The sequence below is a fragment of the Crotalus tigris genome, unplaced genomic scaffold (assembly GCF_016545835.1).
Source record: "Crotalus tigris isolate CLP2741 ecotype Arizona unplaced genomic scaffold, ASM1654583v1 scf7180000017625.6296891, whole genome shotgun sequence".
Lineage (NCBI taxonomy): Eukaryota > Metazoa > Chordata > Lepidosauria > Squamata > Viperidae > Crotalus > Crotalus tigris.
In genome coordinates this window covers 5,696,622-5,713,306 of record NW_024096520.1, presented here as the reverse complement: position 1 = coordinate 5,713,306, position 16,685 = coordinate 5,696,622, and the positions used below count along the sequence as shown (strand labels likewise).

General features: G+C 43.7%; 1 protein-coding gene across 5 annotated transcripts in view; it reads right to left on the bottom strand.

The window, feature by feature from the left end:
- The window catches only part of SLC34A1 (solute carrier family 34 member 1), a 34,576-nt gene extending 19,844 nt beyond the window's left edge, over nt 1-14,732 (bottom strand). For 2 of the 5 annotated variants that reach the window (XM_039334124.1, XM_039334120.1), the window contains exons 1-3: nt 14,498-14,732; nt 13,506-13,621; nt 12,844-13,023 (exon numbers count right to left, since the gene is read on the bottom strand). In XM_039334124.1, coding sequence (XP_039190058.1) covers nt 12,844-13,023; nt 13,506-13,621; nt 14,498-14,529 — 328 coding nt within the window. In that variant the 5' untranslated portion in view covers nt 14,530-14,732. Of the gene's footprint in view, nt 1-12,843; nt 13,024-13,505; nt 13,622-14,497 lie in introns of those variants that run through there. The other 3 variants (XM_039334122.1, XM_039334121.1, XM_039334123.1) reach the window with 3 other exon arrangements.
- Nucleotides 14,733-16,685: the final 1,953 nt, after the last annotated feature.

The window sequence follows — 16,685 nt, the reverse complement described above, 5'->3', positions numbered from 1 at the left end:
ATAATAAGTACCTGTTTTTTGCTTACATTTCCAACATGTATCCAATAAATTTTTAAACATTTTCACTAAGCAGACTGGTGTCATATACCATCTATAAAACATTTTATATAAATTTTCTTTATATGTTACTGCTTTAGTAAGTTTGATATTTTTATCCCAGTTTTTGCCAGTCTTCTAGTTCTATAGAATATCCCAAGTTCTTTGCCCATACTATCATTGTCTCTTTTACTTGTTCTTCTTCCATCTTCCAATTTAATAAGTATTTATAAAGTTTCTTAATCAAATGTTTTTAAAAGTATTTTATCAAGTGGAGTCAGCTCTTTGTAAAATCCCATTATTTTTTATGTCTTTTTCATATCTTGTTTGAATTTGCAAATAGAACCACCATGTTAAGTCACTACCTTGTTGTTGAAGGGCTACATTTACCTAAACTTAATGTCTTTCTTGAGTCCCAGTATTATCAACATACTGATAACTCCATATTTAATTTCTTCAAGTGGTCTCTGTAGCCCACCCTTAATTGTAGAGGATATGACAACCTGGTTGTGGTGCACATATTAAACCATGCCTAAAGCAGCTGCTAATTAGCTACCAAGCCAGCCTCAAGATTTTGCTTTCAGTGATCAGACCCTAGCAATTTTGGATCAGGATATGGAAGAAACTGCCTTTGCTGTTACAGAGCTGGTAAATCATAATGTGGGATGAATGGTTTGATTTTGTTTTCTTGCCCTGGCCTTCAACTCCCTTTTTACTGAACATGGATTGTTTAAATATTGTTTTAATGTATGCAGGTTTTATTTTTTATTACTTTCACTGTTTTTTGTGCTTTGAAGTGTGTTTGCTTGGAAAGACTATATGATTATTTTAAATACAATAATTTATAAAAGGATTAGGAAACTTATGTTCCTGAGACACGGAAAGTACAGTTCATCTTTTACAATGGCCATGTGGTTGTGCTACTAGGAGCTGAATCTGAAAGGCCCCTGATTTCCACATCCCCAAATTCCAAACCCTGAGAGGAAACATGGAATTGCTATGGAGACTTTGCTTTCAGTCTCGAAATGGCCCCTGTCTCTGCTTGCACTCAGGGTAAAAAGAAACTTTTTGTCAGCAAGGGGGATGTGAAAAAGAGGTACCCATCCATCCATCCATCCGCCTGGCATTCCAATCCCTAAACAAACCTAACAATTGTGACTCTTGCTTGAGTTGCTTAGTAACGGAAAAGAACGTGCCAGTCCTTTTTCTATAAATGGCAAAGGCTTTGCAACGCAGAAGGAGCCTGAAGTGGGAACAGCACTCTCACAGTCAGAAGAGATAATTGAGAAGGAAACTGCAGAACTACCCTTAAACAATGACACCGTTGAATACCAACATACAAATTTTGCAGAGTTTTTGAACGAAGGTGGAAGGACCCTTCCAATGTTCTCCTTGTACACTGTGATTTATCAGTTGGAAACACATAGTATGTGCTGTGGTGGTGATGGTGGTTATACAACCTTAATGATTTAGTTCTGACACATACAGAGTCACTACCAATTCATGACCAAGTTGCAGGGATTTTTTATTGCACAAAAATTACTCAAGTACTCTGACCATTGCTTTTGCAATGCTACAGTATTTCAGATTCTGAGTTTGACCATGAGTAATAGGATGTATGATGGATCAATATTCAGGGTAGGAGAGGAAGTTAAGATAGAGAAACATTCATCATTTGCTCTCCCTAATAGGGGTTGGGGCAGGGGTAAGTATGACTTTTAAGAAATGACTAGTAATTTATCCATCTCTCAAAAGTTAATTCATTAGATAGGGAGGGACTTTCTGCTCCTGCTTTACCTAGAAACTCCTGCCCATTCCATGGATCTCCTACAGGAGTCGGGTGACTGAAACAGTTTTGTAAATCCTGCTTCACTAGGTACCTTCTGCCACCCATGAATCAGACATTGTAGGTGACCTGTGCAGGGAGGAGAAAAGTACTTTTACTGCTCAGCAATCTACCTGTCAGTCAAAGATTTATTTTTATATGTGATGATCCATGTAGAAATAAGTCGCGATGGACAGGCAAATCATTCAATGGGGCAGTCCAGGCTATCCGCAGCACACACAGCCTGCAGAGCAACTGGACAGATCCTAGGCAGACCCCAATCATCACCAAATAGGAAGGTTGTGCTGGAAGAAGATGCAAACCACCACTTCACGCTAGATCAGTAAAATCCAACATTAGGTGGTCGTGGCTATGGAAGATGAGAAGAAAGCAGCAGCATGAGTATGTGATCTTATATCACGATTAAAGAAGCACCTTTGAGCTGAAGTTAGGAGATGTGTGGATGTGTCCATAACACCCCAAGCAGAGTGTTTGAGTCTGAAGCTAATCTAGAAGGCTGGCCAGGTCTCCAAATAAACTGGTAATTGCCAGCACCTTGAAGTGGGCTCAAACTAGCTACCACATGCAACATAGTGCATTTTTCATTCTTGGTTTGTGGGCCTCTGGGGTTCAGTTTGATGCTTAAAATTGATTCATAGTATGATCTTTCTCTTCCTCTCCAGTAAATGTCTCCTTAGTTTGAGAACCAACTGGTCGCTTTTAGAGATGTCCAATTTTCCTATACTTGAGAAAGGAAAAGAAGCCTCGCCTCACTGGGAGTTATGCTCATTTTGATTTTCTGTGCGAGATGGCAGGATGACATGACAAAAGGAAGTATGTCTAACTTATTCTGTGTTCTGAGGAAGACAGTCTGTAATCCATGGTCATCAAAAGTACTCAATTTAGGCCAGGGGTAGGCAACCTTGGCCCTTTTATGACTCTGGACCAACTCCCAGAATTCCTGAGCCAGCCATGCTGGCTCAGGAATTTTGGGAGTTGAAGTCCACGATTCATAAAAGAGCCAAGGTTGCCTACCCCTGATTTAGGCATTCTTAACTAATATACATTAAGTCTTCTTTCTTTCAAACATTTTTCACTCCATATTGTCTAAGTCCAGGATTTTACTTATTTATTTATTATATCTACATGTCATCCATCTCACTATCCAAAGCCTCTCTGAGAGAAATATCAATTTAATATAGGTAGTATTAATAAGAATGACCGTCCAACCTGTTATGACCCGAGCCTTGCAAACGGCTCGGGCGTTTGCAGCCAGTCCCGGGCAGGTGCAAAGCTGCCCGGGACCAGACAGGCTGTCGCCAGCGCCGTGCGCATGCGCGGGTGCTGGCGCGGGAAAAGTATCGCATTTACCCGGGAAATGTCTATATAAGAAGTTGGGAGGTTTTGGGAGCTGCTGAAGCCATCTACTTGTAAGCTGAACGCAGAATAAAGAAAACTGAGAACTTCAACTGCTTCTCGTGTCTGCTTCCCGCCACGGACTCAACACTGGCGACGAGGGTGGGATTGCCTTACACCGCCTGGAAAGGAAGAAGTGTAAGCTTACCCAAGTGAGTCCTGAGCGGCGGAACGGCGTCGACTCGGCAGCTACCCGCCAATCCAGTGCGCATTCGGGGGTAGGCTGGCTGATAGACCCGTCTCCTGAAGATGGCAAAAATCGGAAGGCTTTCGGAATTCGACGTCTCACATCCAGAGCGGTGGGAGTCATACGTAGCCAGGGTGGAGAACTACTTCAAGGCAAACCAAGTGAGGGAAGAGAGCTTGAAGGCTGCCACCCTGCTTTGTGTTTGTGGCCAAGACGCCTTCGACATCGCAGAAAACCTTGCAGCACCTGTTCCAGTAGAGTCTGTAAGCTACGCAGATCTGAAGAAGCTACTGAAGGAGCACTTCCACCCCAAGATGTCCGTCATCGCATGGCGCCACACCTTCGAGCAGAGGGATCAACGGCCCGGTGAGTCGGCCAAAGAATTCATCGCCGCATTACGGAAGGCCGCCAAGCACTGCGAGTTCAAAGACCTCGAAGAACGACTGAGGGACCGATTCGTGTGCGGGTTAAGGCATCGAGATCTACAACAGAGACTTTTCGCTAAAGAAGAATTGTCCTACCAAGATGCCTTAAGGGAAGTCACCGCAGAAGAAGCAGCAGGCGGCGCTGTCAAGAACATGCGGCCGATCAGAAACAGTCCAGAGGTTGCATCCGTGCACCAGGAAGACGTCCAAAGAAACTCCGAGGAGGATCCGGACGAGGAAGTCGACCGTCTCCACCCCACGAAGGAAGAAAAACAGAAGGGAAGCTCTTCAGCTCCGCTCAAGTGCATCGGCTGTGGAGGTCGCCACAGGAGAACCGACTGCAAGTACCGCTCCGCTACCTGCCGGGCATGCGGCAAACAAGGACACATTGCAGCTGTGTGTCTGGGCCGACGAAAGGTACAACCTCAGGAAGAACTGCGCCTGAAAGGTACCAGATTCCCCAGCCAGAATAGGGTAGGGTTTTGCGCTTCGCGAAGAAGCATCCTTAGGACAGGCACACACAAGCCCATTAAGAAAAAGCTGTCACTCAAGGTGAAGCTACAAGGGGTTCCATTATCTATGGAACTAGACACAGGGTCTGCCTTTTCAATTATCTCCTTGCATACATTTAGGAAGATTTGTTCCGGTAGTGGAACTCAGGCCAAGTTAAGGCCTTCTGACATTGTGTTAACAGATTTTCAAAATTCAAGAGTGTGTGTTAAGGGGGAGGCCACCCTTAACGTGCAATACAAGAGTTTTGAAGGTCCACTAGACTTATTAGTAGTAGGGGGTGAACGAACGAGTCTCATAGGACTCGATTGGTTTGAGGCCCTGGGGATACACGTCACAGGACTCAACAGTTTACAAACACTCGACCTACAGGAAGTCTGCAAAGAATTTGCAGATGTTTTCAGCCCCCAGCTGGGCACATTCAAAGGACCCCCTGTGTCCTTAAAGCTAGACCCCACTGTCACTCCCATTAGAATTAAAGCAAGAAGGGTCCCTTTTGCTTTAAAGAGTAAAATTGACACTGAGTTAGACAAACTGATTCAACAGGGAATCCTAGAACCTGTTGATTCCAGTCCTTGGGAGACCCCCATTGTCACGCCTCTAAAGGCAAATGGGGACATTCGCATTTGTGCTGACTACAAATGCACTCTGAATAAGGCATTGCAGCAACATGCCTATCCTGTTCCTGTGGTCAGTCATATTCTGGCCTCCCTCAAGGGGGGGCGCGTTTTTGCAAAGCTTGACCTAGCTCAAGCGTATCAACAGCTGCCTGTTGATGATGATGCTGCTATAGCTCAGACTATTGTGACCCACAGGGGAGCCTTTAAGGTAAAAAGGCTGCAGTTTGGAGTGAATGTCGCTCCTGGGATTTTCCAAAGCGTAATGGAAAACACACTGCGGGGCATACCGGGGGTTTGCCCCTACTTTGATGATGTCTTAATTGCAGGAGACTCCACACACATTCTAGCTGAAAGGCTAAGAGCTGTTCTGTTAAGATTCAGGAAATCAGGCCTCAAGCTCAAAAAAGACAAATGCATGATTGGGGTGCCTTCTACTGAATTTCTGGGGTTCAAAATTGATGCTGCTGGGATTCACCCTGCTGAATCCAAACTGACTGCTATTTTAGAAGCACCTAGGCCAAAGTCCAAGGCCGAACTTCAGGCCTTCCTGGGCCTCCTGAATTTCTACAATTCTTTTCTTCCACAAAAAGCTAGTGTAGCTGAGCCTCTTCACAGGCTACTAGACAAGCAAGCAGTGTGGCAGTGGTCACAAACGCATGAGGGTTGTTTTAACAAAGTCAAGGCTTTGCTCACTTCTAACAGTGTACTTGCACATTTCAACGAGTCTCTTCCTGTGTGCATCGCTTGTGATGCGTCCCCTTACGGGGTTGGAGCTGTCCTGAGCCACCTCAGGTCTGATGGAACTCAGGTTCCTGTTGCATATTACTCCAGAACATTGTCTTCTGCTGAGCGCAACTACGCTCAGATAGACAGGGAGGCTCTGGCTGTTGTTGCTGGAATTAAAAAATTCCATGACTTTCTATATGGCAGGCACTTCACGGTCTTCACTGACCATAAGCCTCTGCTGGGACTGTTTACCACACGTAAGCAGACTCCCCAAATCATTTCCCCTAGAATGCTTAGGTGGTCTATTTTTTTTGTCTGCATATGATTTTTCTTTACTCCACAAGCCTGGAAAAGAAATGGGCCATGCTGATGGCCTCAGTAGATTGCCTCTGCCAGTAGTAGAAGCTGACCCTGCGCCAGCTGTCAACATTCTATCAATCCAAGCCTTGCCCGAGCTCCCTCTTAGTGCCAGGGATGTTGCCGCTGAAACAGGTACAGATCACACACTTTCACGTGTCCGTTCCTGGGTTTTGTCTGGTTGGCCTGAGCACTGCCCTAGTCCTGAGTTTCAGAGTTTCTGGTCCAAAAGGAACGAGCTGTCCCTTTCTCAGGGTTGTCTGCTTTGGGGAAACAGAGTTGTCATTCCCACCTCAATGAGGACTAGGGTCTTAGAATCCCTCCACGAGGGTCATCCTGGCATTGTTCGTATGAAGGCTCTTGCGCGCAGCCACTTGTGGTGGCCTGGTTTAGATAAAGATATTGAGGCTAAGGTGCATGCATGCCACCTGTGCCAACGATCTCGCCCAGAGATGCCCCAAGCTCCCGTGCATAGATGGGAGGAAACACAGTCCCCATGGTCTAGGGTGCACATTGACTACGCTGGACCCTTTCAGGGCCAGTTCTTCTTGGTCCTTGTTGACAGCCATTCGAAATGGCTTGAGGTTGTACCTGTCTCATCCACCACCACTGCAAAGACTATTCAGGTACTGAGGGGGATTTTTGCTGCACACGGGCTGCCAGATGTCATTGTGTCCGACAACGGCCCTCAATTCACTTCCTCCGAATTCCAAGCTTTCTTACAGGCAAACATGATTCGTCATGCCACGTCTGCACCCTTCCACCCGTCCACCAACGGTATGGCTGAACGTATGGTGCGCATCACAAAGGACGCATTGAAAAGACTCACCTACGGGGACTGGCATCACAGGTTGGCTGACTTTCTCCTTTCTTATCGCACCACACCGTCCACTTCTACAGGGAGAAGCCCAGCTGAACTTCGTTGGGGGCGTCAACTTACTACCTTGTTGCATCCGGACAGACTGCCTTCATCTACCTCACATCCTAGGGCACCTAGACAACTACTTGTGGGTGCCCCGGTTTGGGCTCGCAATTACGGGCCTGGTCATACATGGGTCCCCGCTTCTATTTCCAGGGTCACAGGTCCTCTCTCCTACGAGGTAGCCCTGGACAACGGTCGTGTCCTGCGTCGGCACATCGACCAACTCCGCCCTAGGCGGGACTTTTCAGATGAGACTCCTGGGTCTTTTCCAGGGGGGGAGGGGGACCCTTTGGAGCAAAGGGAAGGGCACGAGCTGCTGCCCATCTCCACTGATGGAGCTACAAACGGCCCATCCCAGGGTTCCGCGAGAGCTCCGAACAAGAATTCTATGAGCCTACCTAATTACCAGGCATCCACGCCTACTACAGCCAGGGAGTCACCCCGGGGGCATACTCACTTTCCACACACATCACACAGCACTCCAGTCACGGAGGATACCCGGGGGCATCCCAACAAATCATTCCCCGCAAGAGAGCTGGCACACAATTCCCAAGGTTGGCCTGACCTTACCCCAAATCCTACAGGGGGTCAAACATACAGGGAGGTGGTCGAGGAACCAAGTCCCGACTACAACACCTCTAGCCCAAATCAGGGAGTAACTGAGTTTTGGGAAAGTACAGAAACCCACACAAGCCCGGACACAGAACGGGGTTCAGGGAATGGACAGCCTCCTGACAGGTCTTGGATGGACCTAGGAGGTTCAACAGAGACGCCCAGCAGTGGCTATCACTTCAAGGGGCCCGAGGGTCTACAGCTAGGCAGGTCAACCAGGTCACAAAGTGACAGAAGCCCTGGCCTGACGAGCCCGGTGGGCGAGCAAGCAGGCCAGGCAGCGGGGCACAGTCCTTGGAAGGCACCAAGGCAAAATAAGGAGAACAGGCTCACATCTCCCTCCAGTCAGGGAACTCATGCTAGTAACCCAGAGCTGAGAAGGTCACAGAGAGCAAAGAAGTCTCCTAAATACTTCGAGGATTACATAACATTGCTGGCTAAACAAAAGCCAGGTAACGATAGGAGCACTGAGAAGCAGAACACTGCATAAAATAAATGATTATATGTGGTAGTTTTAGCCCGGGGGAAAGGGGTGTTATGTCCCGAGCCTTGCAAACGGCTCGGGCATTTGCAGGCAGTCCCGGGCAGGTGCAAAGCTGCCCAGGACCAGACAGGCTGTCGCCAGCACCGTGCGCATGCGCGAGTGCTGGCGCGGGAAAAGTATCGCATTTACCCGGGAAATGTCTATATAAGAAGTTGGGAGGTTTGGGGAGCTGCTGAAGCCATCTACTTGTAAGCTGAACGCAGAATAAAGAAAACTGAGAACTTCAACTGCTTCTCGTGTCTGCTTCCCGCCACGGACTCAACACAACCTATCTTCAGGGAATCAGATTGCTATGTTTGATTCTTATATGCAACCTGGATCAATTTAGTTACTTAGTTTGGACTCTAAGTATTTTGCAGAGTTAGATCATCTCCACATGGGCTAGCTTCTTGATCTCTCCTACAGTTTATTAGACTTTTTTTCCACAGCTGTATCTGTTCTCCTAGTGATGAACTCAACTCAGGGTACATTAGTGTCCAACTCCTACTGCTTATTAAGCAGCCAATGACATTTTCTCTGCCTCCCAGTCTTGAGGTTCCTGCTTGCCTCCTCTGTTCAGACATCTGTGCCTTCTGTTGCTAGGAAGATGCATTGCATTCCCTTGCAACATGAGAGCCATGGGACACAATTAGAATCATAGAGTACACGATGGAACAATAGTGTTGAAAAGTCCCATTTAGCTCACGGAGTCCAAAGGCCACTCAGTGCAGGAATCCAAATGAAAGAATTCCAGATAGTCCAGTTTCTGCTAAAAGGCAAGACAAGGCATCCAATGAAGGAGAAGCCATCATTCCGTTGGACCATTGGTTCCATTGATCTTACTGGTAGGAATTTTTTTCTCACTTTCAATCAAAATCTTGCTTTCATGTTGTTTAAACCATTATTTGCCATAATATGGAACAAAAAAACCAACAGCATCTTCTGTGGGATATTCCGTCAGGTATATGAAGTAAAACACATGCTTTGAATTTAGAAGTTCACCTCAGCTGCAATTCCAGATAAGGCTGGGCTGAAAAATCTTCTGCACATAAGTCAAACCATCAATAGTGGCCTGGTGGACCAATAGTATCAGACAGCTTCCACTGTTCCCACCAGCCAGTCAAAACTTTCATCTTGTTTTAGTCTCTTGTTGGCACAAAAACCATAGACAGTTTGGGACAGCTTCTTCACAGCTTCCAAGATGACACCAAGCTGGCAGGAATAGCCAACACTCCAGAAAACAGGTTTAAGATACAGGAGGACCTGGACAGACTTGAACACTGGGCGCTATCTAACAAAATGAAATTCAGTGGTGAAAAAAGTAAGGTTCTACATTTAGGCAAGAAAAACCAAATGCACAGGTATAGTATAGGGGGTACCTTGCTTAATAGTAGTAACTGTGAGAGGGATCTCGGAGTCCTAGTGGACAACCACTTAAATATGATCCAGCAGTGTGCTGCAGCTGCCAAAAAAGCCAACACAATGCTGGGCTGCATTAACAGAGGGATAGAATCAAGATCACGTGAAGTATTAATACCACTTTACAATGCCATGGTAAGGCCACACTTGGAATACTGCATCCAATTTTGGTCATCACAATGTAAAAAATATGCTGAGATTCTAGAAAGAATACAGAGAAGAGCAACAAAGATGATTAGGGGACTGGAGGCTAAAATATATAAGGAACGGTTGCTGGAATTGGGTATATCTAGTTTAATGGAAAGAAGGACGAGGGGGGACATGATAGCAGTGTTCCAATATCTCAGGGGCTGCCACAAAGAAGAGGGAGTCAAGCTATGCTCCAAAACGCCTGAAGGCAGGACAAGAAGCAATGGATGGAAACTAATCAAGGAGAGAAGCAACCTAGAACTAAGGAGAAACTTCCTGACAGTTAGAACAATTAACCAATGGAACAATCTGCCTCCAAAAGGGGTGGATGCTCCAACACTGGAAGTTTTTAAGAAGAGACTGGACAGCCATTTGTCCGAAATGGTGTAGGGTTTCCTGCCTGAGCAGGGGGTTGGACTCGATGACCTCCAAGGTCCCTTCCAACTTTTTTATTATTATTATTATTATTATTATTATTATTATTATTATTAGATGGATTTTTAGCCACTCAGCCTCTCATGTTTTATAGCTCTGTCTTTTCTAACCATTTGACCCTGATTTAAAATGTTTTAATTGGCATATTTCTTTTGGGAAGGAAACAAACTGATGTGGTCATACTTTGAGGCACAATAGACTGTAAGATAAACAGGGAAGATGAGGTTTCTGCCCTTGGCTGCAAATGTCTTTGCCTTGGCTGCTTGTTCTTGTGCTTTTAAATGACAAATAAAGCCATGATGCTGAGTTTGCAAAGTGCTGTTGGTTAAAAACCACAGTGTCAACTTAAGGAGAGCTGGTGTGACCCAAAGGAATCAGTAGGGAAAGCTGTGGATAACAGGGTGGTAAGCATTTTCTTCTGCTGCAACTGTGGATCATTAAAAACACAGCAACAGGGGCAGCAGGAAGCTGTCAAATGGCAGCTCCATGGAGGAATGAAGACTTGATTGGCATGTTTTTTATTGTTACCAAGTAACAGTACCAAAATAGCTAAAGTAATTCTACCACAAATAGAAAGCTGATTTATAGCAAACACCATTGCAAGGCACAATCTATCTTGGAAACATTGGTAAATAATATCTGATCTTTTTTTAAAAGTATTTTTGTCTGTTGCTTGAATCTTTATCCATAAAAACTGATTCCATATTAGAGTTCTTTCACATTACTGAGATCAACTTTTCTGCAATTTGCTGGACAGAAGATTAATATGGAAGTATCTTCCATGCACATAAAATCTCTCTATTAATGAGCGATAATTGTTTTTATGGCCATGGTCCTCCTAATAAGTCTCTCTCTCTCTCTCTCCTGTTATGCAAAAGATTTCCATGTCTGTTAAAGATTTTCTCATTTACAGTTAATCCTATTTTATTTCTTCCTGATTAACACAAGTGTATTCCTTAAAGAGCTTCTTCTCATTGGCCAAAGTCAGTGATTTTTTTGTCTTGTCTTTCAGAAATGGTCCTTCCTTCCTTCCTTCTTTCCTTCCTTCCTTCCTTCCTTCCTCCTCTCAAGAGGACCTGTTAACATTTGTCTATATATGTACACTTGTCCTAGATGTACACAATAGAGGCACACATAGCTTCTAAGAATTTTTTAAAATAACAATGTCATAAGGGAGACTAATCCATTTCTAATCACTAACCATGTCATAGTCCAGTATTTAACAGGAACACTTGATGTTAACAATCACAAGTATACTGCATACAACATTCTCGACCATTAGACGTCAATGATTCAAGCACCAAATCATTTCTGTTGGAGTTCTGACATGCAGAACATTCCTCATACTGTAAAAATGTTAGCTTAAAGGAAAGAAATTTGGATCCAGGCCAATGCATGAACAACAGTGCAATATCAGTAAATTTTACTTAAAAATTTGGATCTTAAAATATTGGGAAAATCACTGAATTTAGACCTTTTCCCTGACACTTCACCACATGCCACACTCCCACTTTCTATGGTGTGAAATGAAATAATCTTTGATCTAGCTATTCTCTGGGAAAGCCTGTGAAAGTTACAGATCTGATCTCCTGTTGTGATTTTTCTTGAATAAATGGTTTTACAATAGTTGCCACTCTAGAGAAAGGAACCATTTTAGAACTTATTCTTGCCAAAATTTCTTGGTGTTTAAGTTTGTTTCATGGCAAAGATCTAGAGATGAAAAGTAAATCTATGTTGGGGCTAGCTGTTCACATCATGCAAATTCTAGCCAACCAGCACGTGAAGAAAAGAGTTAACATTTTTGGTATCTACTTGCTGCTGTCCAGTGATCATCTGTTTACAGTGCAAAGTTGATAGCCCTAAGCACTGGAAATTTACTCCATATTTGTAGTGGCAGGTAGCCCTTTTATGACCATGGATCACCATCCATTTGATCTGTTTGGTAGGTGGTATGAAATTGTTCTACCTCAAGTGATAGGAAAAATAATGAAATGGTGCATCCTTGTAGTTGTTAAAAGAAAGAGCACACAGACACACATTCTGTAAAGTCCTTCCAAGAATTATTAACATTCTGACCAGTATCAGAAGCCATCTTAGTTCTGAAATTCAGAATGATCCTGTTTGATATTTAACCTTATCTTGCCACCTTGTCTGGCTTTAATAGTGCTACAATTTGGATTTTTTCAGTTTGATTTTAATCTGACGTTTTTAAATCATTTTTTAAATTTAGAATAGAATAGAATAGAATAGAATAGAATAGAATAGAATAGAATAGAATAGAATAGAAGGCAAGGCAAGGCAAGAGAAATAGATGTGATTGAATGCAAAGGATGAAAAGAAATATTTTGAAGAAGTGGCCAATATAGAATGGCAGGACCCAGGTCATTTTGACTGATCTTGAAAGCCTAAGTAGGACTGGTCCTGGCTAGTATCACCAAGAAATACTTAGCTTGTAGGGATACTGGAAAGTAAAAAGTAATACCAGAAGAAAGAAATGAAAATACAACTTGCCAATAATTCTGCATATACATGTCCTTGAAGTCACCAGAGCCAAACCTAGCTTGAAAGTGACATGATGTTACAAAGAAATGAGAGGTCTGGTACGCTTGCTTGTTTATATCCCTAGCTTCATTTCCCTTACCTGGTTTCTCTACTTCATCCCAACATGAGTAGGGGTTCCACATCTTGGAAAAATCAGTGTTGATTTCATGGCTCTCCATGCTTTCTGCCAGCCTCCCTGAGGAGCCAGGGGGGAAGTGCTCAAGGTTAGAACTGACAGTGGGGAACAAATATTCTCTAGTTTTCAGATTCATCTGTAAAACTATGGAGAAAGAAATGTTTATTAAAGAAACTGCATCTCACAAATAATAGGATCTTCTGCTTCCTGAATCATTTGTGAGATTATCTAGGCTTAGGGCACTCTTCAAAAAAAAAAAAAAAAAAGAGGCAAAAAAGCCTACTGTGCCATCCCATGAAGAGCCAGTACCAGCTCCTGCTGGAACGTTTGTAATATCTGTACCTCTGAAGCATGTAGCTTTAGCTGTGTGGGTTGCGAAGTAATTGTATAGAAGACCCCAAGAACGTCTACAGTACTCTGTAAATAGGATCGTCTATCCTATATCCACTTTTTTAAGGACAAAAAATCCCCTTAAAAACATGGTAGTTTCATTGAAGAGAAAAGATACCCAGCTGGCCCAAGAACACATGGAAAGGCATGAAGAAAGTGAAGTGAAGAAAAGGACCGAAAGGACAGAACTTCAGCTGCAGAGCTTGGAGGCTAAACAAGACTCTTGGGCTGAGTACCTGGGATGCTATGGCTGACGGAAAAAGGTGGTGGCTGCAAGAGTCTTCCTCCTCCTGTGGATTGACAGCATTGTACTGGATTATCTCTCCCATAAGGTAGCATCATAACCTGCCAGCTGAAAAAAGACATTGCCAATGATAAATGTGACACTTGTCCTGACATAATAATAATAATAATAATAATAATAATAATAATAATGATAATAATAATAATAATAATAATAATAATAATAATAATAATAATAATAATAATAGTAATAAAGTTGGAAGGGACCTTGGAGGTCATCGAGTCCAACCCCCTGCTCAGGCAGAAACCCTACACCATTTCAGAAAAATGGCTGTCCAGTCTCTTCTTAAAAACTTCCAGTGTTGGAGCATTTACTGCTTCTGGAGGCAAGCTGTTCCAATGATTAATTGTTCTCACTGTCAGGAAGTTTCTCCTTAGTTCTAGGTTGCTTCTCTCCTTGATTAGTTTCCACCCGTTGCTTCTTGTCCTGCCTTCAGGTGCTTTGGAAAATAGCTTAATTCCCTCTTCTTTATGGCAGCCCCTGAGGTATTGGAATACTGCTATCATGTCCCCCCTTGTCCTTCTCTTCGTTAAACTAGACATACCCAATTCTCGCAACCGTTCCTTATATGTTTTATCTTGGTTTCAAGGAAATTCCAGGTGCTTCCCCTATATTCAGCAGCCAAGAAACCATATATTTTAATCATTTATCCAAGGTAATGGATTATTATTGCAGATAGACGCATATCTATTGCTTCCACCTATGTTCTTATTGCCATTGTGACTATATCTAAACTGCCGGGGAGATTCTGTATTTGGTTCTTCATTGTTTGGAAGAGAGATTAGACAGGTGTTATGTTAGCCAAAAGGTAAGAAAGATTTAGCTGGGCTGGATCTATGCCTGTTTTGATACAGGCATTTTTTTACCCTAAGGAAATACTCTGGGTTGATTCAGTGCTAGGGTTAAGAGTTAAGAACTGTTTACCTGGATGGTCTGGATTCAGCTACCTGATCCATGTCTGTTGGTGCTGCTCCAGGCTCTTGTCCCTATGTGTTCCCTTACCTGCTGCAGGTGAGATACTCAGGGGAAACATCACAAGGTCACAGGCTAGATCCACAGTCCCCTTGCAGACAAAATGAGCGGAGAAACACTATGTCCTTTATACTCCAGACAGGAGCAAAGTCTAAAGAGCTGTGTGTTGCTTCTTATATCAGTTGCACAGTCCCCCCAACCTTCTCAGAAATTCCTTTAGTTAATTGCTAACTTCTACATCATTCACAGTTATGGAAAAAAATGACCTGCTTGCCATGTTGGTACAGTACAAGTCCAAACAGCCCAGGATACCAATCTAGTCCTGGCTGCAGGTCACTTAAGCTACCTTTCTAAATATGGGAGTGCTTAAGCCTCAGAAATGAGCCTAGTTTTTGCTTCTCAAAGAACTCGCTGGTGGGCTTTAACAGTTTCCAATTAATTTTCAGTAAGATAAAGCAGTTTCTGGGAACCTTTCTTGGCCATTGGCTCATTTGAAATGATATGATAGCATCTGTAGTGGGTTCACAAAATTGTGGTATAGCAGGCATGGCCAGTGATAAAACATCAATTTACCAGAAAGTAAAGCAGCACCTCCAAGTATAGTCTAAAGGATCTAGCAATAGCAATCGCACTTAGACTTATATACCGCTTCACAGTGCTTTACAGCCCTCTCTAAGCGGTTTTACAGAGTCACCCTATTGCCCCCAACAATCTGGACCCTCATTTTACAGACCTCAGAAGAATGGAAAGCTGAGTCAACCTTGAGCCAGTCAGGATTGAACTCCTGGCAGTGGAATGCAGAGTTGGCCTGCACTATTGCATTTAACCACTGTGCCATCATGGCACCTAGATAGAAGACCTTTGTAAGGCTTATAACAGTGGTGGCAAACCTATGGCACGGGTGCCAGAGGCGGCACTCAGAGCCCTCTCTTGGGCACACATGCCATTGCCCCAGCCTCACCTCCCCGCACGACCCCCTCCTCTCCAGCAGCCCCCCTGAAGGAGAGTCGCCCCTGAGCATGGCCCACGCAGAGCACCATAGCCAAGGACATGGCAACCAGACAGCACAGACAAGACTTTGCCCTCACACCCCATCGTGCACAGTTAATGCTGCAGGGTGTGGGCAGAGGGCGTGACCGCCATAGCGCTGCTGGGCTGCCTGGGCGATCTGCAGCGGGCCTTGGAGGCGGTGAGAGGCCCTGCGGGCAGGTGGGGCGGGGGAATGGAAGAAGCAACAAATGGAAACTAATCAAAGAGAGAAGCAACCTGCCTCCAGAAGCTGTGAATGCTCCAACACTGGAAGTTTTTAAGAAGAGACTGGAGAGCCATTTGTCTAAAATGGTGTAGGGTTTCCTGCCTGAGCAGGGGCTGGACTAGATGACCTCCATGGTCCCTTCCAACTTTATTGTTGTTGTTACTATTACTTTCTTTGCTGCCATCTATTGATCATTAGAATATATGCAGTTTAGATTTAGCAGCCTTGACTTGGTGAGAAGTGGCTAAAAATGCAGCTAAAACAACACTAAATTTGAGATACATGTGCATTTGCACATATGTTAAAACTCCTTTTTATTACATTATTCCATGGCTTATGTTATTTGTTTGTATGATTTTGGACATATCTTGTTCATTATCTGGTTTATATCACATATGCTTCATTATTCCATAGTTGGATTGTTCTTTAGATTTTGGAGGCAATTTTAGGCTTTGATTTGTTCTTAGATGCAGTTACCTAACCAGACACATGCCTATTTAATTCACAGCTTTCTTTGCAGGAACAAGCATCTGAAAACAAAAAAATACAAAAACTGTCTTGAAATGATATGCTCACTGAGTGTGAAATAAGTGGCCGTGTGCAAAATTAGAAATAAACAAAAGATTTCAGGAAAAAGCATCTGGTAAATATGTAGGCATAAAGACAGAATGTGTGAATTGAATCATTATGCTTTATTCAACAAAACCTTGTTCAAAATCAGCTATGGCTTAATGTGATATTTGAACCAAGAGAGGAAAGAAGCACTTTTATATATATTCAGTGGATACAGTCCATCCCTATGGGCTACATAAACATATCTTTTCTTACCTAAATTATTCTAGACATTGGTGATCGGTACTACGGTTAATGGGAAAGACTGGATCC